The 26,954-nt window shown below is 53.3% G+C and overlaps 1 protein-coding gene across 2 annotated transcripts in view; it reads left to right on the forward strand.

Moving 5' to 3' along the window:
- The window catches only part of ARHGAP24 (Rho GTPase activating protein 24), a 210,888-nt gene that overhangs the window by 164,216 nt on the left and 19,718 nt on the right, over positions 1 to 26,954 (forward strand). The window contains exons 3-4 of one of the 2 annotated variants that reach the window (XM_054392282.1): positions 489 to 611; positions 21,453 to 21,660. In XM_054392282.1, the coding sequence (XP_054248257.1) occupies positions 489 to 611; positions 21,453 to 21,660 (331 nt within the window). Of the gene's footprint in view, positions 1 to 488; positions 612 to 8,086; positions 8,199 to 21,452; positions 21,661 to 26,954 lie in introns of those variants that run through there. The other variant, XM_054392283.1, reaches the window with a different exon arrangement.

Consider the following 26,954-nt stretch of genomic DNA (forward strand, 5'->3'; position numbering starts at 1 on the left):
AGAACAAGAGGACACAGTCTCAAGCTGTGCCAGGGGAGGTTTAGGCTGGAGGTGAGGAAGAAATTCTTCTCATACAGAGAGATTGGCCCTTGGGATGTGCTGCCCAGGAGGTGGTGGAGTCACCATCCCTGGAAGTGTTCAAAACCATCCTGGATGAGGCACTCAGTGCCATGGCTTAGTTGATTAGATGGTGCTGGGTGCTAGGTTGGACTGGATGATCTCAAAGGCCTTTTCCAGCCTGGTTAATTGTGTGATTCCAATTGTGTGATTCTGTGATGACATTTATCCTCTCATTTTCTCTTTGGAAGCACAACAGCTTCTCCCTGCCTGCTGGGGAATGTACTTCCAGGACCTTCTTTTCCTGCTCAGCGCTGCGCTGCCCAGCTCTGGCTGCTCACCACGGGGCTGCTCTGGCCCCCTGGCAGGAAGGAGCCTGGCTGGGCAGGAAGGCAGGAGGGCTTCTAAGTGCCACTTATCTTCTGTTGCAGGGGGAGACCGAGAGCGGATGACAGCTAATCATGAGACATACCTGCTCATGGCCAGCACCCAGAGCGACATGGAGGACTGGGTGAGATCCATCCGCAGGGTGATCTGGGCACCCTTCGGAGGAGGTGAGTCCCTCAGGGCACAGCCGAGGCTCTCCCAGCTGCACAAAGGCTCTTCTGTGCTGTCTCACTCACAGCCAGAGTTCTGAAGTGAAGAGGAGGAGGAGGATGGAGATCTTTCACTGCAGGTTGAGTTAACCTCCCCGGAGGTGTTGAGGGCCAGGCCTTGAGCAAGCTGGGCTGGTGGGAGGTGTCCCTGCACGTGGCAGGGGGTGGGGACTGGATGAGCTTGAAGGTCCCTTCCAACTCAGAGCACTCTGTGATTCTGTGGTAAGTGCCTCCTTAATCAAAACAAAGTCCCTATTAGATTCCCTCATGGGTATGAGTTCCTCTAAAGAGCTGGGAGAGGGGAGATTGAGAGTGGAGATGAGGAAGAAATGTTGAGAGTGAGGGTGGGGAGAGACTGGCACAGGTTGCCCAGGGAGGCTGTGGCTGCCCCCTCCCTGGAGGTGTTGAGGGCCAGGCTGGATGAGGCCTTGAGCAAGCTGTGCTGGTGGGAGGTGTCCCTGCCTCATGGCAGGGGGTTGGAACTGGATGATCTTGAAGGTCCCTTCCAACCCAACCCATTCTGTGATTCCATGAACCCTTGTTCTCACTCATAGTGAAGCTATCAGGCATGTTCCCAGGAAGAGGGTTCCATTTCAAGGCTTTAAGCTTTGATGCTGGTCTCTTCTCACAGGTAATTAGTGATAGAACAAGAGGGAATGGCCCCAAGCTACACCAGGGCAGGTTTAGACTGGGCATTAGGAAAGGTTTTTTCCTAGCATGAGTGGTCAGGCACTGGAATGTGCTGCCTAGGGAGGTGGTGGAGTCCCCAACCCTGGAGGTGGTTAGGATGTGGTGCTTGGGGTGAACTTTGTAGAGTAGGGTTAATGATTGGACTTGATGATCCCAAGGGTCTTTTCCAAGCTGGCTGATTCTGTGAAGACAGCAGATGACAGTGCATTAGCAAAGGGAGGGGAAGTTTTCACAGAGGGTTGCTCTTGTATGAAATCAGCTTTCCCACAAGGAAAAGCAGGGTAATTCCTTCAGGCACCAGCTAAAAGCCCATCCATATGTTTCAGTGTCAGTGCTCCTCCTGCAAGTGACAGCTCAGAACACTAATAACAGCATCAGACAAAGCTGTGCACTCCAGCAGAAGCCTCAGAATAAGAGGGATGCCAATTAATTGCAGTAGTCCTGGATCCAGCTTGCCTGTCTTGAATGGTCTGCAAATGATCTTCATCATTCTCCTCATTGTTACTGTGATGGCAATGTCTCTGTTGTTGTACTAGGAGCCTGATTGGTATCCTTGCACAAAATGTCACTATGATGAGCAGCCTGGTGCTTGGAGCTCTCAAATCACTGTGTCTGGGGGGAGCAGAAAGAGCACCCATCTTGTATCAAACACTTGTTGGTCTTGCCAGCAGGTTCCTGGAAGAGTCAAGTCAGGCAGGAGTGTCTGGGCTCCTTCACAACTGAGAAGCTGAAAATGTGCCTGCTGGCTACAAGTGGCTTGGTCTTAACTGCCAAGTAGAAGATGGGAGGGACTGAAAGAAAGGATGTTGTGACATTGAGAGGCTGGAGCATGTGCAGAGAAGGGCAAGAAAGCTGGGGAAGGGTGTGGAGAAGAGGGCTGGGGAGGAGCAGCTGAGGGAGCTGGGGGTGTTTGGTGTGGAGAAGAGGAGGCTGAGCTCAGGGAGACCTCATTGCTCTCTACAGCTCCCTGAGAGGAGGCTGCAGCCAGGTGGGGCTTGGGCTCTTCAACAAGTGACAAACAAGAGGCAATGGCCTGAAATTGTGCCAGGGGAGGGGTAGGTTGGAGGGGAGGAAAAATTTCTTTGCTGCAAGAGTGGTGAGGGATTGGAAGAGGCTGCCCAGGAAGGTGGTGGAGTCCCCATCCCTGGAGGTGTTCCAGAAAGGTGTGGCCATGGCACTTGGGGCCATGGTTTGGTGGCCATGGTGGTGTTAGGTTGATGCTTGGACTCAATGATTTCGAAGATCTTTTCCAACCAAACCAATTCTTAGGTTGATGTTTGGACCCCATGACCTTCTGGCTTTTCTAACCAAAAGAATTCCATGGTTCATTCAAACTACCATTTAAGCTAAAAGTTTTCTTGTAAGCCACCCATCTTCCTTTGTGCTTTGTTCTGGTCACACAGTTCTTAGGAGGAGGCTTTGGCTCCACTGGTGAGCTGTGCTGAGGGACTTGGTCAGCTCTGGCCTGCCTAGCCCCTCTTTAAACATGATTCTGTTCCCCTTGGCTCTTCCTGGGGAAAGGTGATGCTAAGCAGTCATCATAGAATCAACAAGGTTGGAAAAGACCTCAGAGATCATCAAGTCCAACCTATCACCCAGCACCTCATAACTAAGTAAACTATGGCTTCAAGTGCTACATCCAGTCCTTTTTTGAACACCTCCAGGGATGGTGACTCCAACCCCTCCCTGGGCAGCACATTCCATGGCCAACTACTCTTGCTGGGAAGAACTTTCTCCTCACCTCCAGCCCAAACCTCCCCTGCACAGCTTGAGACTGTGTCCCCTCCTTCTGCTGCTGCTTGCCTGGGAGCAGAGCCCAACCCCCACCTGGCTACAACCTCCCTGCAGGTAGTTGTAGAGAGCAATGAGGTCTGCCCTGAGCCTCCTCTTCTCCAGGCTGAACACCCCCAGCTCCCTCAGCCTCTTCTCAGAGGGCTGTGCCCCAGACCCCTCCCCAGCCTTGTTGCCCTTCTCTGGACATGTTCAAGTGTCTCAATATCCTCCTTAAACTGAGGAGCCCAGAACTGGACACGGTACTCAAGGTGTGGGCTAACCAGAGTTGAGCACAGGGGCAGAATGACTTCCCAGCTCCTGCTGGCCACACTACTGCTGATGCAGGCCAGGAACTCAGTGGGATCTGCCCCTCCAGTGATAATCAGTCATCACTGTCCTGCATCTGGGCATGTTGGTCCTATAGGAGGATACTAAAATAAAAGCAAAGCAGAAAATAACTCCTCCCCCAGATCCACAAAGTGAAAGGCTAAGGGAGAAATCTGCTTGTTTCTATAGCAGGAAGATTGCTCAGTTTCAACTTTCTCTTCCCAAAGCAGGCCTTGTGAGCTCCTCAGGGTCCAGGAGCAGCTCAAGCTGCTGTGGGGATGTTAAATTTGGGGGCATTACAGAACTGATTTTGTTTGAAGACCTGCCTGGGTTTTTGCCCTTAGCTTCCAGCAGTGCAGGATCTTCCTGTGGCACATAAAGAGAAAAGGCAACCTAGCAGTTCTTCTGCAAGTGGAGAGGTGTCTGCACTTTGCAGGTGAGGAGCTGAGATTAGCTAAATCTCCCTTTCTAGCCCAAGCCCATGCACACAGCTACAAATAGAAACCAAATCTCCTGAGTCCTGACCCTCTACTCTCTTCCCCTGCCCCTCATTTGCTTTTATAGGGCAAGAGCTATTTCTGGGGTACAGCTGGGAATCCTTCCAGCCACCAGGAATATCTCAGGACACCATCATTGGTACAGGAGGGTTTCATGCCAGCTGTCAAGGGAAACACCTCACTGGAGTCTTTCCATGCTGATTTGCATAAAACAAGTCCTTGTCCTGCTGTTTGGATACCTCTGCTGTTAAACCACTTCCCTTTTTGGTTTTCCTATTAGATTTCTGTATGTGTTTAAAGGTGGTTTGGACGTGGTGCTTGGGGATATGGTTTAGGGGTGAGCCTTGCAGGGCAGGGTCAATGGTTGGATCCTGAGGGGCTTCTCCAACCTGAATGTTTCTGTGGTTCTTGAGCAAATGCACTGACTCAGGGCTGTTTGTATTGGGAAGCAAACAGTCAACTCCCTGCAGACCATAAGAACAGATGGAACAGGGTTTGGGTTTTCATGTTCACAGAGAAGGTTGGATCATGGGTAGCAAGGCAAAAGGAGTTTCATGGGATGTGTCACTAATGCACAGAGTCACCCAATGGCAGGGGTTGGAAGGGACCTCTGGAGGTCATCCACTCCAACCCTCCCGCCAAGGCAGGGTCACCTAGAAACACAGCCAGCTGGGTTCTGAATGTCTCCAGAGATGGAGACTCCAGCACCTCTCTGGGCAGCCTGCTCCAGGGCACTTCCACCTGAAATGAACATTCAGAGAATCACAGAGTGGTCTGGGTTGGAAGGGAGCTCCAAAGCTCATCCAGTCCAGCCCCCTCTGCAATAAGCAGAGGCATCCTCGACTACACCAGGTTGCCCATGGTCCTCCTCATGGTCAGATGGAACTTCTGATGTTCCACTTTATGCCCCGTGTCCTGTGCCTGGGCAGCACTGAACAAAGCCTGGTCCCATCCCCCTGACCCCCACCCTTGAAGTATTGATCAGCATTGATCAGATCCCCCTCAGCCTGCTCTTCTCCAGGCTAAAAGGAGCTTTGGTTTTGTCCTGTCCCTCATTTTATTAAGTGCTTGTTAGTTATGTTCTAGTCTGAGCTAGATGAACAAGGTCTCATGAAGTCCCACTAACTGTTCTGTAATTATGTATGGCCAGAAACCCTTCTGCTTTTATTATCTCTTGCTACATGGATGTTGGTACAGCTGCTGCAGCAGGCTGACCCTTCTAAAGAAGGTCACTTCTGCTCTAAGCTGTCCAAGAGCCTGCCTTGGTGAGCTGTGGCCACTCAACTGACTGATCTTTTTAGCCATTGCATCGACTATGAAGAGGATAAAGGAAAGTTGCACAGAGAGGAGGATGGGTAGCCAGCAACAAGTAATTGCTCCTGACATAAAATTATTTCTGACAGCTAATTAATCAAGACATCAGCTTTATGTTTGACATTAGGAAGTTCTTTACTATGAGGGTGGTGGAAGACTGCAACAGGTTTCCCAAGGAGGTGGTGAAAGCCTCATCCTTGGAGATCACAGGTTCACAGGATGTTAGGGGTTGGAAGGGACCTCTGGAGATCTTCCAGTCCAACCCCCTGCCAGAGCAGGACCAGAGAATGCAGCACAGGGCACACAGGAACACATCCAGACAGGGCTGCAAAGGCTCCAGAGCAGGAGACTCCACAACCTCTCTGTGCAGCCTGCTCCAGGGCTCTGGCACCCTCCCAGTGCAGAAGTTCCTCCTCCTGCTGAGCTGGAACCTCCTGTGCTGCAGTTTCCATCCCTTGCCCCTTGGCCTAGCCCAGGGCACAGTGAGCAGAGGCTGTCCCTGTCCCCTCCCTCTTGTCTCCCAGCCCTCAGCTCTTGAGAGACATTGAGCAGATCCCTCTCAGCCTTCTCCTCTCCACACTAACCACCCCCAGGGCTCTCAGCCTCTCCTCCCCAGGCAGTGCTCCAGGCCCTTCAGCATCCTTGCAGCCCTCCCTTGGCCTCTCTCCAGCAGATCCCTGTAGATCCCTCCTGAGCTGGGGAGCCCAGCACTGGATGCAATATTCCAGGGGAGGTCTCAGCAGGGCAGAGCAGAGGGGGAGGAGAACCTCCCTGGCTCTGCTGCCCACACTCTGCTGAATGCCCCCCAGGACCCCCTTGGCCTTCTTGCCCCCCAGGGCACATTGCTGTGCCCTGCAGAACTTGCTGCCCACCAGCACTGCCAGCTCCTTCTCCTTGGGGCTGCTCTCCAGCAGATCCCCTCCCAAGCTGTCCTGCTGCAGTTTATTCTTCCTGCCCAGCTGCAGGACTCTGCTCTCCTCCTTGCTGACCCTCAGGAGGTTCCTCTCTGCCCAGCTCTCCGTCTGCCCAAGTCTCTGGATGGCCTCACAGCCTTCAGGTGTCTCAGCCAAGCCTCCCAGTTTGGTACTGTCAGCAAGGTCAGGCTTGATGGAGCTCTGAGCAACCTGATCTAGTTGAGGATGCCCCTTCTAACTTGCAGGGGGGTTGGACTGGATGACCTTTAAAGATCCCTTCCAGCCCATTCTTCAATTCTATATTATCTTCCTAAATTCCAGCCCTGGATGGTAAACCACAGCAGTCTGGTGTCCTGCAAGGCAAGTGCCACTTTGAGTAAGACATTTAAAATGTTCTAGTCCTAAGCATTGTAAACAAGTTCTGTGTGTGTACACACAGGAGTAACAGACCTGTCTGAGCCTTGGAGAGCCACTAATATTTAAAGTTTGGCTGGCAGTGGGAAAGGACTCCTGGTACCAGAGCAAGGAGCTCTGCAAATGATTAACCTGATCATTAAATTGTTATTTGTTAACTTGTGCTGGAAGGAGAAGGCAGGAGGGGGGGACGCAGGTGGGAATCTGCTTAAGGTGCTCAGAAGGTAGCTTGGGCTTGCACCCAAGGAATAAGGTGACTGGGGGGGGGGGAGAAGGAAAAATCCTGAAAGGGAAACGAGATGTAAATGAGGCAGGGCATGTAATGCCTGTTTGCACATGGAATTCCTTTCCTGATTAGATTAAAAAGGCAATTTTTTAACGGGAGGGAAAGGCCTGGGCTTTAATTGCAGAGCTGGCAACTGAGAGGGAGGGAGGGAGGGAGGGAGAGAGGGAGGAGGCGAGAAGGAGCGTGAGCGTTTTAGCAGGGGCAGCAGTCAGGTCTGGCAGCTCCCCCGGGAGCCAGGCACAGCCTGCTTGCTCCTGAGCTGCTGCCTGAAGTCAGCTCCAAGCCAGCTGGAGGAGCAGGAGCAGCCAGACCTGCGGAGCAGCCCAACCTCCGCCACCCAACCTCTGCCGCTGCCGCTCCTCCGCCGCCTCCCCGCACCTGCCGCACGCGCCGGGCTGGCACGGGTGGTGCCAGCAGCCCTGGGGCCACGGCCAGGCAGCCTGCAGGGCATCCCTGTGTGAGGGCATCGGTTCCTCAGCAGCTCTCCAGCAGCCTGCCGGCAGAGCTGCACTGCCTCCACAGCTGATGCACCTCTCCCGGGAGGGCTTCTGCTAGTTCAGAGGCGACGGAAGGATGTGAGAAGCCCAGGAGAGCACCAGGGAGGAGGCTGAGGGTGTGAAAGGCCTCAGAGAGGAGTCTGCTATGGACAGGGAGCCTGCTGGGCAGAGGGGCTGCTGGTTTTGCCACTCAGCTGCAGAGATAAAGGGAGGCAGCAAGGAGTGTTGCGTCCCGGAGGATTCTTCAGTGGCCTTTTGGGTATTGTTCTTCTCCTTCCCCTTGCGCACTGCGAAGTGCTGACCTTTTCCCCGTGGAATTGGAGTCTCTGCCACTCAGCTCCCTGCGCTGCTGGGAGGAAGAGGTCTTCCTGCCCTTCCATCTGTGCAGGAATTTCTGTCTGAATAGAGGCTACGTCTTTTTGTCGAAACTCTTTTGTGGTGACAATGCATAACAGAGAGTTGTCTTGCTTCGGGAAATAAAAGAAGCCAAAGGAAATCGAGAGACGGAAGGAAATTGTTCCCCAAAGCAGGGAAGAGAACACAAAAATCCCTGGGAGCCTTACCCAGGATCTAGAAGAGCACAAATCTCCCAGCTCTAGAGGAAAAATCCACTGCTCCACAAACTCCTCGGCAGGCAGCAGCGATGAGCAGTCTCCGCGTTCAGTCTGCATGCAGCTGGTAAAGGGCAGCTTGGAGGGACGCAGAGGCTCCGGCCTGTAGGATGCCTGAAGACAGGAATGCTGGAGCCCGCAGCCCAGGTGCCTTAGCAGCAGCTCCTTTCATTCCCAAAACTACTTACAGGAGAATTAAGAGGTGCTTTAGCTTCCGTAAAGGTAGGTCCCTCGCCGTGCTCTGCTTTTGCTAGCCAAGCCGTGGTCTGGGAGAAGCCCAGGGGGCTGTGTGTGTGCAGGGGCAGAGGAGAGTGCTTGGGACAAAAGGCATCAAACAGTGCAGATGTCAACATTCCATGGATGATTTGTTTAACTCTTTGTTCAGTTTGTTTGTAGCTGCCCAGCTGATGCTGTCTCCTCCATGCTCGGGGCTGCCCGAGCGAGGTGCCTCGAGACGAGATGATTGCAGAGCCTCTGAGCAAAAAAAAAAATATCAGTGAGAGGAGTGGAGAAATCAGACCTGAGGTGCTCTGAGTCTCCTGTTTGGCTGGCAGAACATGGGGGGAAAGAGTTTGGCTTTGCATCTTGCCTGTGTGGGAAGAGTGGGGGGGAGAGGAGAGGGAGCAAAGCAGGAGAAGCAACATGATAAATGTGTAGCTGTGCAGAAGACTTCAGTCCTTGGCTTCAGAGATATTGCTGGTGAAGGGTAACCCTTCCCTGCACTGCCCTGCTCAAGCACTGCATTGCCACTTCATCCTGCTGCCCTGCAGCCTCCTGCTTACCATTCCACCTGCTGCATAGGGATGTGGGAAGCCACTTTGCTTCTGCAGTGCACATAGTGCTGTGGAAGCAGAGCGTGGCGTGGCACGCAGGAGGAGGGCAAGGAGGAGGCTGGCTTGCAAAATACCTCAGCTGGAAGCAAAACACAGGTCTGGGAAAGAGCTGTGCCAAATGATGATAAAGTGCCATGGTGCTTGGGATGGGTGGGGAAAAGCTACCTCTATGATGAGGACAAAAACTTTGAGGGGGGGAGGAGGGCAGTCAGGAGAGAATATTGGTGACAGAGGAATCCAAGTGAAAGGGCTGAATTTTCCTGCTGCTCTGGGGTGTGAGAGGGGGCTCCCATAAATACAAGCAGAATCCAAGTGAAAGGGCTGAATTTTCCTGCTGCTCTGGAGGCTGAGAGGGGGCTTTAAATGCAACCAGAATCCAAGTGAAAGGGCTGAATTTTCCTGCTGCTGTGGAGTGTTAGAAGGGGCTCCTATAAATACAACCATCTTAGGCTGACAGGATTGTCTTGGTTGGAAGAGACCTCCAAGATGATGGAGTCCAACCTTAAAATAGAGTCAAACCTTTAAAATCCTCATCTCCTGCCCCTCCCTAAACTGTTCCTCCAATGCTGACGTTTGTCTTCCTGCCAGGGGTGGGTTGGTGAGGTGGTGGCATCACTGCTCCTGAGAGGTGAGTGCTCAGACACTCAGGGTTGATGCCTGCAAATGAGAGATGGCAGCCAGTGAGGGGCTTGCTGCAGAGCTGCAGCAGGTACCAGCTGTCACCTGCAGCTGAGGTGGCACTGAAAGCTGTTTGCTTCTCTGCCTCCCCTCCCCAAGGCCAGTGTTTCCCCTGGATGCTGGCATTCAGTCCTTCTGCAGACTAGCCCGGAGGACATGGAGTTGTCTGCATGAAGGAAAAATGTCTTTGCTGCAAGAGTGAGATTGGAAGAGGCTGCCCTGGGAGGTGGTGGAGTCCCCATCCCTGGAGGTGTTCCAGAAAGGTGTGGCCATGGCACCTGGGGGCATGGTTTAGTGGCTGTGGTGATCTTTTCCAACCAAAACAATTCTGTGATTCTGAGCTGGGTCATTTTCCCAAGCTGTGGGACGTGGTTTGCTGGCCAGGGTGGCACTCAGTTGATGGTTGGACTCAATGATAGAGGAGGGCTTTTCCAACCCAATTAGTTCCATGAGTCTGTAAGTGTGCTGGTGCTTTCAAGGTATTGACGTGAGTCAGAGCTGTCTGTGTCCTGTTTAGACTCTTCACACTTTGAGAAATGTTTGCAAGCTGAATGAAAGCTTTGCTGACAATTTTGCAGGCAGCTGCCTTTGTGCCTGGACTGCAGCTGCACCAAGAAGAGCTTCAGCTGTTGAGTCTGGTTGACAGTAGCTTGAACATGAGCCAGGAGTGTGCCCAGCTGGCCAAGAAGGCCAATGGCATCCTGGCCTGGATCAGCAAGAGTGTGGCCAGCAGGAGCAGGAAACTCATCCTGCCCTGTGCTCAGCACTGCTCAGGCCACACCTGGAGTGCTGTGTCCAGTTCTGGGCTCCTCAGTTCAAGAGAGAGGTTGAGATGCTGGAAGGTGTCCAGAGAAGGGCAACAAAGCTGGGGAGGGGTCTGGGGCACAAGGCTGGGGAGGGGTCTGGGGCACAGCCCTGTGAGGAGAGGCTGAGGGAGCTGGGGGTGTTCAGCCTGGAGAAGAGGAGGCTCAGGGCAGACCTCATTGCTCTCTACAACTACCTGCAGGGAGGTTGTAGCCAGGAGGGGGTTGGGCTCTGCTCCCAGGTAAGCAGCACCAGAACAAGAGGACACAGTCTCAAGCTGTGCAGGGGGAGGTTTAGGCTTGGTCTTAGCAAGAAGATCTTCCCAGACAGAGAGATTGCCCTTGGGATGTGCTGCCCAGGGAGGGATTGGGGTCAGCATCCCTGGAGGTGTTTAAGAAGAGCCTGGATGAGGCACTCAGTGCCATTGTCTGGTTGATCAGTTAGAGTTGGATGATTGGTTGGACTGGATGATCTTGGAGGTCTCTTCCAGCCTGGTTAATTCTGTGTGATTCCTTCCCCATATGCTCTTCCACAGAAGCTCTTCAAGTCTTAAGCCTCCCAAGTGAAGATGCAGTGCTTGGGCTGGAGAATACAGCACCAGAGGCCATGCTACTAATTTGCTTTCCTCTCATAAATGTGTTCTGTCCACAGCATTGTCACGAGTTGCAGAGTGCTGGCTGTGCATGTTTAACTAGCTGCAGGTCCCACTGAAGTCAACAGAAAGATGAACATTAACTGGACTTTCAGTCCAGCCTTTACTGTGGTTGCACAGGCAAAGGGAAGTGTCACTGACAGCTCTTTGCACCTCCCCTGAGGCCAGCATATTCCTTGCTTGCTGGTGTGCTGGCCAGCTGGAGACTGGCCAGGAGGACACAGATGTCTCTCTATGAAGGAAAAATGTCTTTACAAAAGGAGTGGTTAGGGATTGGAACAGGCAGCCCAGAGAGGTGGTGGAGTCCCCATCCCTGGAGGTGTTCAAGAAAAATGTGGCCATGGCACTCTGGGACCTGGTTTAATGGCCATGGTGGGGTTGGGTTGAAGGTTGGACTCATTCATCTTGAAGTACCCAGCACCCCACCTGCAGCTCTGGGTCCAGGTCTGGAGCCTCTGTTACAAGAGGGATATGGACATGCTGGAAGGTGTCCAGAGAAGGGCCCTGGGGATGAGCAGAGGGCTGGAGCTGCTCTGCTCTGAGGACAGCCTGAGAGAGTTGGGGTTGTGCAGGCTGGAGAGGAGAAGGCTCCCAGGAGACCTTCTGGTGGCCTTGCAGCATCTGAAGGGGGCTCCAATAAAACTGGGGAGGGACTTTGGAGGGTGTGAGGGAGTGATAGGAGTTGGGGGGGATGGAGCAAAACTGGAAGTGGGGAGATTCAGATTGGACATGAGGAAGAAGTGCTTCCCCATGAGAGTGGTGAGAGCCTGGAATGGGTTGCCCAGGGAGGTGGTTGAGGCTCCATCCCTGGAGGTGTTTGCAGCCAGGCTGGATGAGGCTCTGGCCAGCCTGCTGTGGTGTGAGGTGTCCCTGCCCATGGCAGGGGGGTTGGAACTGGATGAGCCTTGTGGTCCCTTCCAGCCCTGACTGACTCTAGGTTTCTCTGAATTTCTCTTCCAACTGAAACAATTCTATGATTGTATGGCATGGGGTTGGCTACCCTTGTTTTATTAATTGGCATACAGAATCACAACCTTATTTGCAAAGGGATTACCAACATATAAGCCCCACAGAAGTCTCCTTCTGCAAACCTGTTGCATGCTTGCATAAAGCAGATGGGTTGGTTCCAAGCTGAGCAACACGATGCAGAAGATCAAACTGGCAGGAAAATCCATGGCCTGGTCATTGAAAGAGCTAACAGGGAACCACCTTATCCTGGGCTGCACCCAGAGCAGGGAGAGCAGCAGCACAGGGAGGGGATTCTGCCCTCTGCTCTGCTCTGCTCAGACCCCACCTGCAGCACTGCCTCCTTGCAGGCACAAGAAGGACCTGGAGCTACTGAAGAGGGTCCAGAGGAGGCCACCAAGATGATCAGAGAGCTGGAGAACAGAGACAAGCTGACAGAGTTGGGGCTGCTCAGTCTGGAGAAAAGAAGGCACCAGGCAGACCTCAGAGCAGCCTTCCAGTACCTGAAGGGGCTCCAGGAGAGCTGGGGAGGGACTTTGGACAAGGGCTGGGAGGGACAGGCTGAGGGACAATGGCTTTGAGCTGGGAGAGGGGAGAGTGAGAGTGGAGATGAGGAGGAAATTGTTTCAAGTGAGGGTGGGGAGAGACTGGCACAGGTTGCCCAGGGAGGCTGTGGCTGCCTCCTGCCTGGAGGTGTTGAGGGCCAGGCTGGATGAGGCCCTGAGCAAGCTGTGCTGGTGGGAGGTGTCCCTGCCCATGGCAGGGGGTTGGAAGTGGATGAGCTTTCAAGTCCCTTCCAACCCAACCCATTCTAGAGTTGTATGATTCTGTAATCATGACACTGTATGTTTAGGGAAAGATACTTCATCATCTTCACTCATGGCAGAAGTCTACAACCCTGCCTGGAAGTCCAAATTGAAGCTGTATGGTGATAGGCACTGACAAATTAAATGTCATAGCTGTTCAGAGGTCATGTCATAGGAGAAGTCAGTGCTCAGAGGGCAGCTTCTGAAGAGGATCAGAGCCAAGCAGCTTTAGATCCAATTTAGAGTACCACAGAATCACAAAAGAATGCATTGAGCTGGAAGGGACCCTCAAAGGGCTTCTTGGCCAACCCCCCTGCCATGGGCAGGGACACCTCTCAACTAGTCTTGGTTGCTCAAGGCCTCATCCAGCCCTGAGCACCCCCAGGGAGGAGACATCCACACCCACTCTGGGCAATCTGTTCCAGAGTCTCACCAGTCTCATCCTGAAGAACATCTTCCTAAGATCCAGTCTAATCTTAAGATCTAGACTATTCCTTTCCCTGTCAATGAATTTCTGATATAGAATTGGGAGCTGCATAACATTCTCATCCCCATCCTAATCTGAGGTCAATTTCTTTGCTCTTAAGTGGTCAGTGTGGACTTGGTGGGGAAGGATGGAGATCCTCTGCTGCACACTGAGAGAGCACATATACACCCTCACAGAATTCCAGCATGGAAGGGCTTGGAAGGAACCTCTGGGCATCACCTAGTCCACCTCCCCTGCTATGAAGCCTAGATCAGATTGAACAGGCAAAGTGTCCAGGCAGGTTTTGAATCTCTGCAGAGAAGGAGATTCCCCAGCCTCTCTGGGCAGCCTGCTCCAGGGCTCCAGCCCCCTCAAAGCAAAGCTGTTCCTTGTGTTTAAGTGAAACCTCCTGGGTTCCAGTTTGTGCTCATTGTCCTATCACTGGGCACCACTGAAAACAGTCTGGCCCCATCCTCTTGTCCCCCACCCTTGAGCTGTTGATAGCACTGAGAAGATCCTCTCTTAGTCTGCTCTTCAGCCTTTGTTGTAAGAGATGTTCCAGTCCCCAGTCATGGCCCTCCCTGGGGAGCACCAGCCCTCTGTGCTTCATTCCCTCCCCCTCTGAGTTGCTGAGGGGTGGTTTGGGAAAGGCAGAAGCCTTCTGGCTCACTGGGCACAGATCATAGAATCATAGAATCAGTCAGAGTTGGAAGGGACCACAAGGATCATCCAGTTCCAACCCCTCTGCCATGGGCAGAGACACCTCACACTAGATCAGGCTGGCCAGAGCCTCATCCAGCCTGGCTGCAAACACCTCCAGGGATGAGGCTTCCACCACCTCCCTGGGCAACCCATTCCAGGCTCTCACCACTCTCATGGGGAAGAACTTCTTCCTCATATCCAATCTCAATCTCCCCACTTCCAGCTTTGCTCCATCCCCCCCCCACTCCTATCACTCCCTCACCCCCTCCAAAGTCCCTCCCCAGCTTTCTTGGAGCCCCCTTCAGATGCTGCAAGGCCACCAGAAGGTCTCCTGGCAGCCTTCTCCTCTCCAGCCTGCACAACCCCAACTCTCTCAGGCTGTCCTCAGAGCAGAGCAGCTCCAGCCCTCTGCTCATCCTCAGGGCCCTTCTCTGGACACCTTCCAGCCCCTCCACATCCTTCCTGTAACAGAGGCTCCAGCCCTGGCCCCAGAGCTGCAGGTGGGGTCTGAGCAGAGTGGAGCAGAGGGAGAGAATCCCCTCCCTGGCCCTGCTGGCCACACTTCTCTTGCTGCAGCCCAGGCTCTGCTTGGCTCTCTGGGCTGCAAGTGCTCCCTGCTGGCTCCTGCTCAGCTTCTCATCCCCCAGCACCCCCAAGTCCCTCTCCTCAGGGCTGCTCTCCAGCCAGTCCCTCCCAGCCTGGATCTGTGCTTGGGATTGCCCTGCCCCAGCTGCAGGACCTTGCCCTTGGTCTTGTTGAACCTCCTGAGGTTGTCCTGGTCCCAGCTCTGCAGCCTGTGCAGGTCCCTCTGGATGTTTCCCTTCCCTCCAGCCTGTCAGCAGCACCTCACAGCTTGGTGCCAGCAGCAAACCTGCTGAGGGAGCCTCAATGCCACTGCCCATGGCACCAACAAAGATGCTGAACAAGCCTGGTCCCAGCACTGATCCCTGAGGGACTCCACTTGTCCCTGGCCTCCACTGGGACGTGGACCATTGACAGCCACTCTTTGGGTGTGGCCATCAAGCCAGTTCTTTATCCTCCTGGTGGTCCACCCATCAAACCCATGTGTCACCAGCTTGGAGCCCAGGCTGTGGTGTGTGACAGTGTGGGAGGCTTTGCTCAGGGCCAGGTCAATGACATCAGCTGCTCTCCCCTCATCTGTTAATGTTGTGACCTGTTCCTAGAAGGCCACCAGGTTTGTCAGGCAGGATTTGCCCTTGGTGAAGCCATGCTGACTGTACAGATGCTGTGGTAGTGCCAGAGCAGCAGGTGGCCTGCTTCATGCTGTTCCTTACAGAACAAGGAGGCAGAACTTCTGCCTAGATCTTCTTTCTCCTGACTGAATCAGCAGCTTGCACTCAGTACACTTGAGATGTGAACCCTGCCTGTGTTCAGCAGCTAAGGAAATCATTGACTAACAGCATTCTTGGGTTTTCAAAGCATGCTCTAGCTGTCAGCATCTGCCACTGGATGTACCACAGCTCTGCCACAACCCTTGAGCAGACAGAGGCAGCATTTGCCCTGACCCAAGGTCATGCAGCTGGGTCAAGACAATCCCAAGCACACATCCAGGCTGGGCAGGGACTGGCTGGAGAGCAGCCCTGAAGAAAAGGACTTGAGGGTGCTGGGGGATGAGAAGCTGAGCAGGAGCCAGCAGGGAGCACTTGCAGCCCAGAGAGCCAAGCAGAGCCTGGGCTGCAGCAAGAGAAGTATGGCCAGCAGGGCCAGGGAGGGGATTCTCCCCCTCTGCTCCACTCTGCTCAGACCCCACCTGCAGCTCTGGGTCCAGTTCTGGAGTCTCTGTTGCAGGAAGGCTCTGGAGGGGCTGGAAGGTGTCCAGAGAAGGGCCCTGAGGATGAGCAGAGGACTGGAGCTGCTCTGCTCTGAGGACAGCCTGAGAGAGTTGGGGTTGTGCAGGCTGGAGAGGAGAAGGCTGCCAGGAGACCTTCTGGTGGCCTTGCAGTATCTGAAGGGGGCTCCAAGAAAGCTGGGGAGGGACTTTGGAGGGGGTGAGGGAGGGATAGGAGTCGGGGGAGTGGATCCAAGCTAGAGGAGGAGAGATTCGGTTTGGATGTGAGGAAGAAGTTGTTGGGCAGGAGGGTGGTGAGAGCCTGGCAGAGGTTGCCCAGGGAGGTGGTGGAAGCCTCACCCCTGGAGATTTTTGCAGCCAGGCTGGATGTGGCTGTGAGCAACCTGCTGTGGTGTGAGGTGTCCCTGCCCATGGCAGGGGGTTGGGACTGGCTGAGCCTTGAGCTCCCTTCCAGCCCTGACAATTCTATGCTTAGGATCTAGCACCCTAATGTCTCTCCTAAGCTGTATGGCTGTCTGTGGGGCTTGCAAGTCCAGGTGCTGCAAATGTTTGCCAGGCTCCTGCCATGGGAGTGTTGTAGTTAATGAGTAAGCAGTGGGCATGCCCTTCCCCAGCATGTGATTGTCCTCTTTGATGTTAGACCTGAGCTTGGCTTAATTGGGTATATCTTGAAAGACCTGCAAAGGCCTCTCTGCAGCAGCAGTTCTGCTGATTAAATCTGGTCAGAACTGGAATCCTGGAGCTCTCCCTGCCTCCTGCTAGCCATGGGGACACTGAGCTGCTGCAGTCTCAAGGTTTCTTCTTGGTCATGTTTATTTGTGTCCCCTCTGGCACTCTGTCCCAAGGAGAAACCATAGGTCACAGGATCAGAGGGTGGTAGGGGTTGGAAGGGACCTCCAGAGATCATCCACTCCAACCCCCAGTGGTTGTGAGTCTGGGGGGTTCTGGGGTTTGGAGACACTGAGATTCAGGAGGAGAGCTGGGGTTTGGATTACAACATGAGTTGTACCTCCCAGGGAGGTAGTGGAGGCCCTGTCCCTGGAGACAGTCAAGGTTAAACTTGATGGATCCCTGAGCAGCCTGATCTAGTTGGGGATGCCTCTGCTCACTGCAGGAGGCTTGGACAAGATGCCTTTCAAGGGTCCCTTCCAACATCTCTGGATGTGTTTAAAGGTCATTTAGATGTGGCACTTAGCACTGTGGTTTAGTGGTGAGCTTGGTAGGGGAGGGTTAATGGTTGGACCTGGTGATCTCAAGGGTCTTTTCCAAGCTGAATGATTCTGTGAGTCTTGAGGGCTTGCTTTTGTTCCTTCCTCCACAGAGGTGTTCTTGGTTGGTTCCTGCAGTGAAATGGAGTCCCCATCCCTGGAGGTGTTCAGGAAACCTGTGGCCATGGCACTCTGGGACCTGGGTTAATGGCCATGGTGGTGCTGAGTCGCTGCAGCAGTATCACCTAACTAAGGTCATCCTAACACCAGGCTGAACAGGAGCCAGCAGTGTGCACAGGTGGCCAAGAAGGCCACCAACAGCATGGCCTCTATCAGCAGTAGTGTGGCCAGCAGGACCAGGGGTAGGGATTGTCCCCCTGGGCTCAGCTCTGGGGAGGCCACACCTTGAGTACTGGGTTCAGCTTTGGGCCACTCAAGTTCTCATTCAAGAACACTGAGGGGCTGGAACAGGGTTGCCAGTTGGACTCAATGAGCTTGGAGGTCTTCTCCAACTGAAACAATTCCGTGGTTCTAACTGCTTCCTTTGGAGCACTTCAGCCTAGGCTTTGAAACCGAACCAAGCCTGCCTGAGGTGCATCCCAAAGCCAAACAAACTCCAGAGTGCAGAGTGTAGTAAGTGCTGGCTTCAGAAGCACTTTGAGGTGTGGTGTGCTGCTTTCCCATGAGCTCTAGGCCTTAGCTTTAGATTATTGCATGGCTGTCAGGGCTACCATGCTAGCTATGAGCTTCCCTATGAGCTGGGAGCTCTTTAGCTTGGGGCAGAGGAGCCTGAGGGTGAGCTCATTGCTGGGGATGAAGATGTGCAGGGAGAGTGCCCAGAGGCTGGAGCCAGGCTCTGCTGGGTGATGCCCAATGCCAGCACAAGGGGCAGTGGTGGAAGCTGAGGCAGAGGGAGTTCCATGGAATCATGAGAGAAATTTTTTTCAGTGTGAGGGTGACAGAACACTGGCACAGGCTGCCCAGGGGGGTTGTGGAGTCTCCCTTTCTGGAGATAATCCAAAACCTGCCTGGCTGTGTTCCTGTGTGCCCTGCTCTAGGTGCTCCTGCTCTGGCAGAGGGTTGGACTGGATGAGCTTTCCAAGTCCCTTCCAGCCCCTAACATTCCCTGGTTGTGTGATTCCCAAAGGGGAAGGTGGACATCCTCATGCCTGTGAGCTGGATATGGTAATTCCACCATTCATAGATGGGAAACCAAGCCCCTGAGGCTTTATCTGACCTGTGAGGGTGCTGGACCATGCACCTACCCCTCAGGCTGTGGCCAGACTCAGTGCTGCTGTGTTCTGAGGGCTGTGCAGGATCTGAATCCAATCTGTTCAATCTGAGAACTCTCCTGTAGTCATTGTGTCCCTCCCCCAGGCATTATTCCTAGCTGTGGGTGTTTCAAATCTCTCAGTGGAAGTGCCTTAGTGTACAGTGCACCTTGCTGCAGTCAGCAGCAGGAGCAATTCATGGCTTCATAGAATGGGTTGGGTTGGAAGGGACTTGAAAGCTCATCCAGCTCCAACCCCCTGCCATGGACAGGGACACCTCCCACCAGCACAGCTTGCTCGAGGCCTCATCCAAACCTGGCTTTGAACACCTCCAGGCACGAGGCAGCCACAGCCTCCCTGGGCAACCTGTGCCAGTCTCTCCCCACCCTCACCCTTCCTCATCTCCAATCTAAATCTCCTCTCTCCCAGTTCAAGGCCATTGTCCCTCATCCTATCTCTATAATCTCTTGTCAAAGTCCCTCTCCAGATCTCCTCTACCCCTGGTCTAAAGCTGCCCTAAGGTCCCTCTGGAGCCTTCTCTTCTCCAGACTGAACAGCCCCAACTCCTTCAACCTGTCCCCACAGGGGAGGTTCTGCAGCCCTCTGATGATCTTTGTGGCCTCCTCTGGAGCCTCTCCAGCAGCTCCAGGTCCTTCTTGTGCTGGGGCCCCAGAGCTGGAGGCAGTGCTGCAGGTGGGGTCTGAGCAGAGCAGAGGGCAGAATCCCCTCCCTGTGCTGCTGCTCTCCCTGCTCTGGATGCAGCTCAGCACACAGCTGGCTCTGGGCTGCCAGGGACCATTGCTGGCTCCTGAGGAGATGTTTACATTAACTCTTTACATCACAAGACACTCATTTTTTACATTAAAACACCAGAACTAGGAAATTTGAGTCTCCTATGTGGATCAATTTTATTTTTCCTTCCTGTCCCTGCTTACTTCTCCATTGCATCAGCTTTTATTTTTTCCTCAGGTATAAGCTGATTTAAAATCTTCTTCAGTACCTTTTGGCCCACTTGATAGATGTTCCTCACTTACCACTCTCTATTTGTCCCCCCAGAATACTTTCTCATCCCACTTCCAGGCATCCTAATGCTTTCTGCCACCTGTCCTCAATACTTTCTGTGTTGTGGTGCATCAGCAATTTATAGTAACACAGAAAAGATTTCTGTTCCCACTGTGCTTCTTCCCATCTTCTGCTTTTACTCATTTTCTATTAGACATGCTTTGAAAGCTAATTCTGAAAGGGAAGGGGGAAAAAAAATCCCAAACACAAAACCAAACCATCCTCCAAAATGTATTAGTATAAAGTGATGCATTTTGACTGCAGGGTCATTGTTAATAGGAGTTTCAAAGCACTCTGGGAGGGCTGAGAGCTTCCTCTTCCCTCTGCAGCTGTGCACATCACTGATTAAAAGAAGGCCAGCACGGAGGGAAGGAAGCAGAGGCAGCAGGACAGAGCTTATTCCTCCTAATTGTGCTGTCAGTGGGGATGAGCTGTGGCTGTGCATCACAGCACTGCAGTAACCTGCCCTAGGCTGATTAATTTTGTTTGAAAAGAGGCAAAAACCCCTTCTGGTTAAAGCCAGGAGCTGTCATGGGTTCCTGAAGGGAAGCTCAGACTGGGTGTTCAGAAGCACACACTAGAGCAGGATGGCCAACTTGTCACAGAACTGTCAGGGCTGGAAGGGAGCTCAAGGCTCAGCCAGTCCCAACCCCCTGCCATGGGCAGGGACACCTCACACCACAGCAGGTTGCTCACAGCCACATCCAGCCTGGCTGCAAAAACCTCCAGGGATGAGGCTTCCACCACCTCCCTGGGCAACCTCTGCTAGGCTCTCACCACCCTCCTGCCCAACAACTTCTTCCTCACATCCAATCTCAATCTCCCCACTCCTAGTTATGCTCCATCCCCCCCAGTCCTATCACTCTCTGACGCCCTCCAAAGTCCCTCCCCAGCTTTCTTGGAGCTCCCTTCAGATGCTGCAAGGCCACCAGAAGGTCTCCTGGCAGCCTTCTCCTCTCCAGCCTGCACAACCCCAACTCTCTCAGGCTGTCCTCAGAGCAGAGCAGCTCCAGTCCTCTGCTCATCTTCAGGGCCCTTCTCTGGACAGCTTCCAGCCCCTGCACATCCTTCCTGCAACAGAGGCTCCAGACCTGGCCCCAGAGCTGCAGGTGGGGTCTGAGCAGAGTGGAGCGGAGGGGGAGAATCCCCTCCCTGGCCCTGCTGGCCACACTTCTCTTGCTGCAGCCCAAGATACAGTTGGCTTTCTGGCCTGCAGGTGTACAAGTCCTGCATCTAAAGAGGACTGATCCCAGAGAAATAGCTCTGAGGAAAGGACCCTCAGTGGCCAGTTAAGCTGGACATGTGCCAGCAGTGGACCTGGCATCAAGGAAGGTTTGACAGCAGTCTGGGCATTATCAGCAGGAGCAGAGCCAGCAGGAGGAGGGAGGTAATTTAACTCCCTCTGCTCAGTGTTTTTGAGACCATGTTCCAAATATTCACAGATTCCCCGAATGCCAGCTTGGAAGGGACCCCAAGTTTCATCTGGTCCAACCTTTCTAGGTCAGAGTTGGAATGATCTGGCTCTGAGTCTTAGAACTATCCACTGGAGGGGACCCCACTGAGGGTTAGACAGCAGAGTTAGACTGGAATCACAGAATCACACAGAATGAACCATGTTGGAAAAGATCTTCAAGATATCCAGTCCAACCTCTCACCCAACACCATCTAATCAGCTAACACTGAGTGCCTCATCCAGGCTGGTTTTGAACACTTCCAGGGATGGTGACTCTACCACCTCCCCAGGCAGCACATCCCAATGGCCATTCTCTCTTTCTGTGAAGAATTTCTCCCTCACGCCCAGCCTAAACCTCCCCCTGCACAGCTTGAGACTGTGTCCTCTGCTTCTGTCTCTGCTTGCCTGGGAGAAGAGACCAACCCCCACCTGGCTACAGCCTCCCTTCAGGCTTAGGAAGCTCTTCAGTAGGAGGGTGGTGGGTCTCAAGAACAGGGTTGTTGTGGATGCCTCCTCTCTGGAGATGTTCAAAGCCAGGCCTTGAGCAGCTGAGTCTACTTGAGAGGCATCCCTGCCCATGGCAGGGGTTGGAGCAGAAGATCTCTGAGGTCCCTTCCAGCCTAAGCCTTTCTAGGACTTTCCTCTTCAGAAGGCAGAAGGTTCATCGTCTGCGCACTCGAGCGCCCTGTGGGTCACCTGAGGCTCCTCAGGTGTCTGTGTGACTGTCCCCAGGGTGAGTGTGCCCCGTGTGTGTTCCCTGTGCAGGTATCTTTGGGCAGAAGCTGGAGGACACGGTGCGCTATGAGAAGCGCTTCGGCAGCCGCCTGGCGCCCATGCTGGTGGAGCAGTGCGTGGACTTCATCCGGCAGCGGGGGCTGAAGGAGGAGGGCCTCTTCCGCCTGCCAGGGCAGGCCAACCTGGTCAAGGAGTTGCAGGATGCCTTTGACTGTGGAGAGAAGCCTTCTTTTGACAGGTAAGACCCTCCAGCTGCACCCCACCCCCCCAAGCCCAGGCGAGACAGGGTCTGAGGTGCTGGCGGAGCCAGGCAGCAGCAGCTGGGAGAAGGAGAGGGCTGTGGTGGTTCTTCTGTGGTTCCTGTTAGCATCCTGGGCTGCAGCAAGAGAAGTGTGGCCAGCAGGGCCAGGGAGGGGATTCTCCCCCTCTGCTCCACTCTGCTCAGACCCCAGCTGCAGCTCTGGGGCCAGGTCTGGAGCCTCTGTTGCAGGAAGGCTCTGGAGGGGCTGGAAGGTGTCCAGAGAAGGGCCCTGAGGATGAGCAGAGGGCTGGAGCTGCTCTGCTCTGAGGACAGCCTGAGAGAGTTGGGGCTGTGCAGGCTGGAGAGGAGAAGCTCCCAGGAGACCTTCTGGTGGCCTTGCAGCATCTGAAGGGGGCTCCAAGAAAGCTGGGGAGGGACTTTGGAGGGTGTGAGGGAGGGATAGGAGTAGGGGGGATGGAGCAAAAGTAGAAGTGGGGAGATTGAGATTGGATGTGAGGAAGAAGTTGTTGGGCAGGAGGGTGGTGAGAGCCTGGCAGAGGTTGCCCAGGGAGGTGGTGGAAGCCTCATCCCTGGAGGTTTTTGCAGCCAGGCTGGATGTGGCTGTGAGCAACCTGCTGTGGTGTGAGGTGTCCCTGCCCATGGCAGGGTGTTGGCACTGGCTGAGCCTTGAGCTCCCTTCCAACATTGACAATTCTATGATTCTATATTTCTTTTTATTTTTTAATTTTCTGACTTTAATGTCTGATTCCAAAGTGTTTCTGGAGAATTTCCCTTTGTGGAAAGCTGGTTAGAGAAAATCATTGCTAATGGTTTGACTTCCTGAAAACTACCTAGATTGCCTTGATCTTGGTATCATTTGCAATGCAGGGCTGATGCTGGCACTGAGTCAGTTGCACACATGGAGAATTTCTCTTATCACCAATTTCAATATGTTCTGCTACCTATGAAAATCCTTGGAAGGGAATTCTGCTTTTATGTATTCCTTTAGCATTTTGGGCTTTTGGTCTTAAAATAAAAGGGACTGAGACAATAATCATAGAATGGTTTGGGTTGGAAAGGACCTTAAAGATCATCTAGGTCCAACTCCCCTGCCTTGGGCAGGGCCACCTTTCACTGGACCGGGTTGCTCAAGGCCCCATACAACCTTGGCCAACAAGGCCAAGTGCAAGGTCCTACACCTGGGTCAGGGCAATCTCAAGCACAACTCCAGGCTGTGTGAGGAGTGGCTGCAGAGCAGTCTGGAGGAGAAGGCCTTGGGGGTGTCAGGTGGTGACAAAGTGCCCAGGAGCCAGCAATGGTCCCTGGCAGCCCAGAGCCAGCTGTGTGCTGAGCTGCATCCAGAGCAGGGAGAGCAGCAGCACAGGGAGGGGATTCTGCCCTCTGCTCTGCTCTGCTCAGACCCCACCTGCAGCACTGCCTCCAGCTCTGGGGCCCCAGCACAAGAAGGACCTGGAGCTGCTGGAGAGGCTCCAGAGGAGGCCACCAAGATCATCAGAGGGCTGCAGAACTTCTCCTGTAAGGACAGGCTGGGAGAATTGGGGCTGTTCAGCCTGGAGAAGAGAAGGCTCCAGGCAGACCTCAGAGCAACCTTGCAGTACCTGAAGGGGCTCCAGGAGAGCTGGGGAGGGACTTTGGACAAGGGCTGGGAGGGACAGGCTGAGGGACAATGGCTTTGAGCTGGGAGAGGGGAGAGTGAGAGCGGAGATGAGGAAGGAATTGTTGAGTGAGGGTGGGGAGAGACTGGCACAGGTTGCCCAGGGAGGCTGTGGCTGCCCCTTCCCTGGAGGTGCTCAAGGCCAGGCTTGTCAAGGTCTTGAGCAAGCTGTGCTGGTGGGAGGTGTCCCTGCCCATGGTGGCAGGGTTGGAACTGGATGATCTTGAAGGTCCCTTCCAACCCAACCCATTCAGTGAGTCAGTGATTATTGTGAGTAAATGCCTACAAAAAGAAGCCACCTCCAAACTCCAGGGGGATGTTGTTCTGAGCACCCCACTGAGAGAGGTGCACAAGTTCTACCTATCCAAAACAGATGAGTCCTGGCCTCATCCACATCAGGGTTTTTTTTGTGTGTGTGGTTTGTGTTGTTTTTTTCTGCAAGGTTATCCAGTAACATCTGTAGCAGAGAGTAATGAGCCCCAGGAACAGGCAGATGAAATGGAGAAAGGATTTGGCATGGTGCTGCTGGGAGGGAGGCAGATCAGCTCCACCACAGCAATTACAAACAGCAGCAGGAGCTGCCTAGAAATTGCTGCTCCTGCAGTTCTGCTTCTGAAGCAGCATTTAGAGAACCTTGACCTTGTGTGTCTCCTTGTGAAGGGTCCTTCTGCTGTTGACTTGTTCACACTGGGCTTTGAGGAGCTGTGATTTAGGTGTAGCAATGGTCCAGAAGTCAGGCAAACAGAAATTCTCTTTGATCTCTGCCATTGTTTCCAAGGGGCATTTCCCTTTTTTTCTTCCACCTTTTTGTTCTGTTTGTTTTTTCTTCCACCTTTTTCTTCACTTTGGAGGTGAAGTTTATCTGTCAGTGGTTAGTAAGTGCCTCCCTGTTTGCCACCATGTTTTGGGGGTAACTTTTCTTTGGATTGTGCTGAACAGCAGCAGGGTCTCTAGGTCTGATGCAGTCTGTTTAGCAAGTTGAGCCCTTGGAAAGTTTCCACTGTTGGAGAAAAGAAAAAGTTGTACACATCAGGGATCTGTGTTTGCTTTCACTCATGATCTTTAGATCCACTGTGTTTAATCATAGAATGGTTTGGGATGGAAGGGACATCTAAAGGTCATCCAGTCCACCCCCCCTGCACTCAGCAGAGACACCTGCAGCTAGATCAGGTTGCTCAAAGCTTTGTTGAGCCTGACCTTGAATATCTCCAGGGATGGGGCCTCAACCCACCTCCCTGGGCAACCTCTTGCAGTGTTCCAGCAGTCTCCTGGTGCAGAACTTGTTCCTCACATCCAATCTCAATCTGCTCTGCTCTCATTTCAAACCAATCTCCCTGATCCTGTCCCTGCAAGCCTTTGGCAACAGTCCCTCTGCAGCTTTCTTGGAGCCCCTTCAGCTACTGCAAGGCTGCTCTGAGCTCTGCCTGCAGCCTTCTCCTCTGCAGGCAGAACTCCCCCAGCTCCCTCAGCCTCTTTTCATGGGAGAGCTGCTCCAACTCCCTGATCATTTTTGCAGCCCTGTCTGGACCTGCTCCATCAGGTCCATGTCCTTCCTGTGCTGAGGATTGCAGAGATGGAATGATGATGCATAGATCCATCTGCATTGGTTCAGACATTCATAGAATGGTTTGGAATGGAAGAGACCTTCAAGATCATCTAGTTCCAACCCCCTGCCATGGGCAGGGACACCTTCCTCCAGCACAGCTTGCTCAGGGCCTCATCCAGCCTGGCCCTGAACACCTCCAGGGAGAGGACTATATTGATATGTTCTTATTAGTTAAATCCTGGTAGTTCAGCATCTACCTAGATTCTGTTTATTGAGCTACATTTTGCTTGTTCTCAAACATCCCTAACAATACCAAGGAGAGTGCTGCAGTTAGGACTGAGCTGCTGTGTTTGTTGATGGGGCACAAAGCAGGATGAAATCCAGGTCACACTTCTGTAGCAGTTCCAGGTCAGTAGCTCTGGCTGGGAGAACTACTCACTGCTGTCATCAGTGTTGGAGCCAATACCAAGAGCTGATCTTTGAGTACTTTGTCATTTGTCATGGTGACATTTTCCCTGTGTGGAAGTGCACATGGATCAAAGACTTCAGAACAAGGCTCACAGGATGGCAGCTTTTGGAAGGGACCCAAAGAGATCATGGAGTCCAACCCCCCTGCCAGAGCAGGACCATACAATCTAGCTCAGGGAGATGTGGAGACTTCATCTCTGGGGACTTCCAAAGCCTGCCTGGACATTGCAATCCTGTGCAACCTGCTCTAGGTGACCTTGCTTTGCACAAGGGTTGGAGCTGGGGGGAATGGATCCAAGCTGGAGTAGGACAGATTTAGATCAGGCATTAGGAAGGAGTTCTTCCCCTTGAGGGTGGTGAGAGCCTGGCAGAGGTTGCCCAGGGAGGTGGTGGAAGCCTCATCCCTGGAGGTTTTTGCAGCCAGGCTGGATGTGGCTGTGAGCAACCTGCTGTGGTGTGAGGTGTCCCTGCCCATGGCAGGGGGTTGGGACTGGCTGAGCCTTGAGCTCCCTTCCAACCCTGACAATTCTGTCTGAATCTGTGACCAGATGATCTCCAGAGGTCCCTTCTAACCCTCCCCCTCCAGGGGTTCCAATTCTGTGAAGTCACTTAGGAAAACACAGAGTGAATTCAGGACAAGTATGAGAGAGGCAAAAACCTTTATGTTTTAATTTAATCTTAGGTCTTATGGTTGGAGATGGTGTTGCTGGAGAATCATCAGGGAGGTTGGAGTAGATATCTCTGAGGTCCCTTCCAACCAAGTCATTCTAGGATTCTGTGTTTAACAGATGAACCAGGGGTTGAAATTCCTCAAACACCTCCCAGAATGAGGAACCCCAATCTCTGACCTGAGGCATCTCACACCTCAGCCCCCCCTTGGGATGAAAACTGGCCCCATCAGCAGTGCTCACAGTCTTGGGGAAAGGGGAGGTGCAGCTGCTACAGCTGAAAACTGCTGAGGCCTTTCCTGTGAACAAAAAAAAAAAACAAACTAAACTGAAAATTGTACATCAGGTTAAAAACAACAGCAACAAAAGAATCAAATCAAGAGCTCACAGCTTCTGTGTCTCCCTGCAGACATTGTGGAATCTGCTTTAAGGAGCTAACAGTTCCCTAGGCTTAGTCAGTCACTGCTGCCTGCTGCTCCTTGAAGTGTCCTTGGCATTCCCAGGACAGCTCCAGCTCTGTAAAATTGTCCCCTCTGGGGAATCTGTTTTGCTTGCCCTTGGGATATTTCATGGATTAATAGAATGGTTTAGGTGGAAAGGGACCTTGAATATCATCTACTGCCATCTCCCCTGCATTGCACAAGACCAGCTTGCACAAAGCCTCATCCAACCTGACCTTGAACACCTCCAGGGTTAATGTAAGGGTGATGGAGCCCTGGAGCAGGCTGCCTAGAAAGGTGGTGGAATCTCCATCTCTGGAGACATCCCAGAGCCACCTGGATGTGTTCTTGTGTGACCTTCTGTGTGCTTCTCTTGATAAAGCCAATGACATCCTGGGCTGCAGCAAGAGAAGTGTGGCCAGCAGGGCCAGGGAGGGGATTCTCCCCCTCTGCTCCACTCTGCTCAGACCCCACCTGCAGCTCTGGGGCCAGGT

Source organism: Indicator indicator, chromosome 25, assembly GCF_027791375.1.
Source record: "Indicator indicator isolate 239-I01 chromosome 25, UM_Iind_1.1, whole genome shotgun sequence".
NCBI classification, from domain to species: Eukaryota; Metazoa; Chordata; class Aves; order Piciformes; family Indicatoridae; genus Indicator; species Indicator indicator.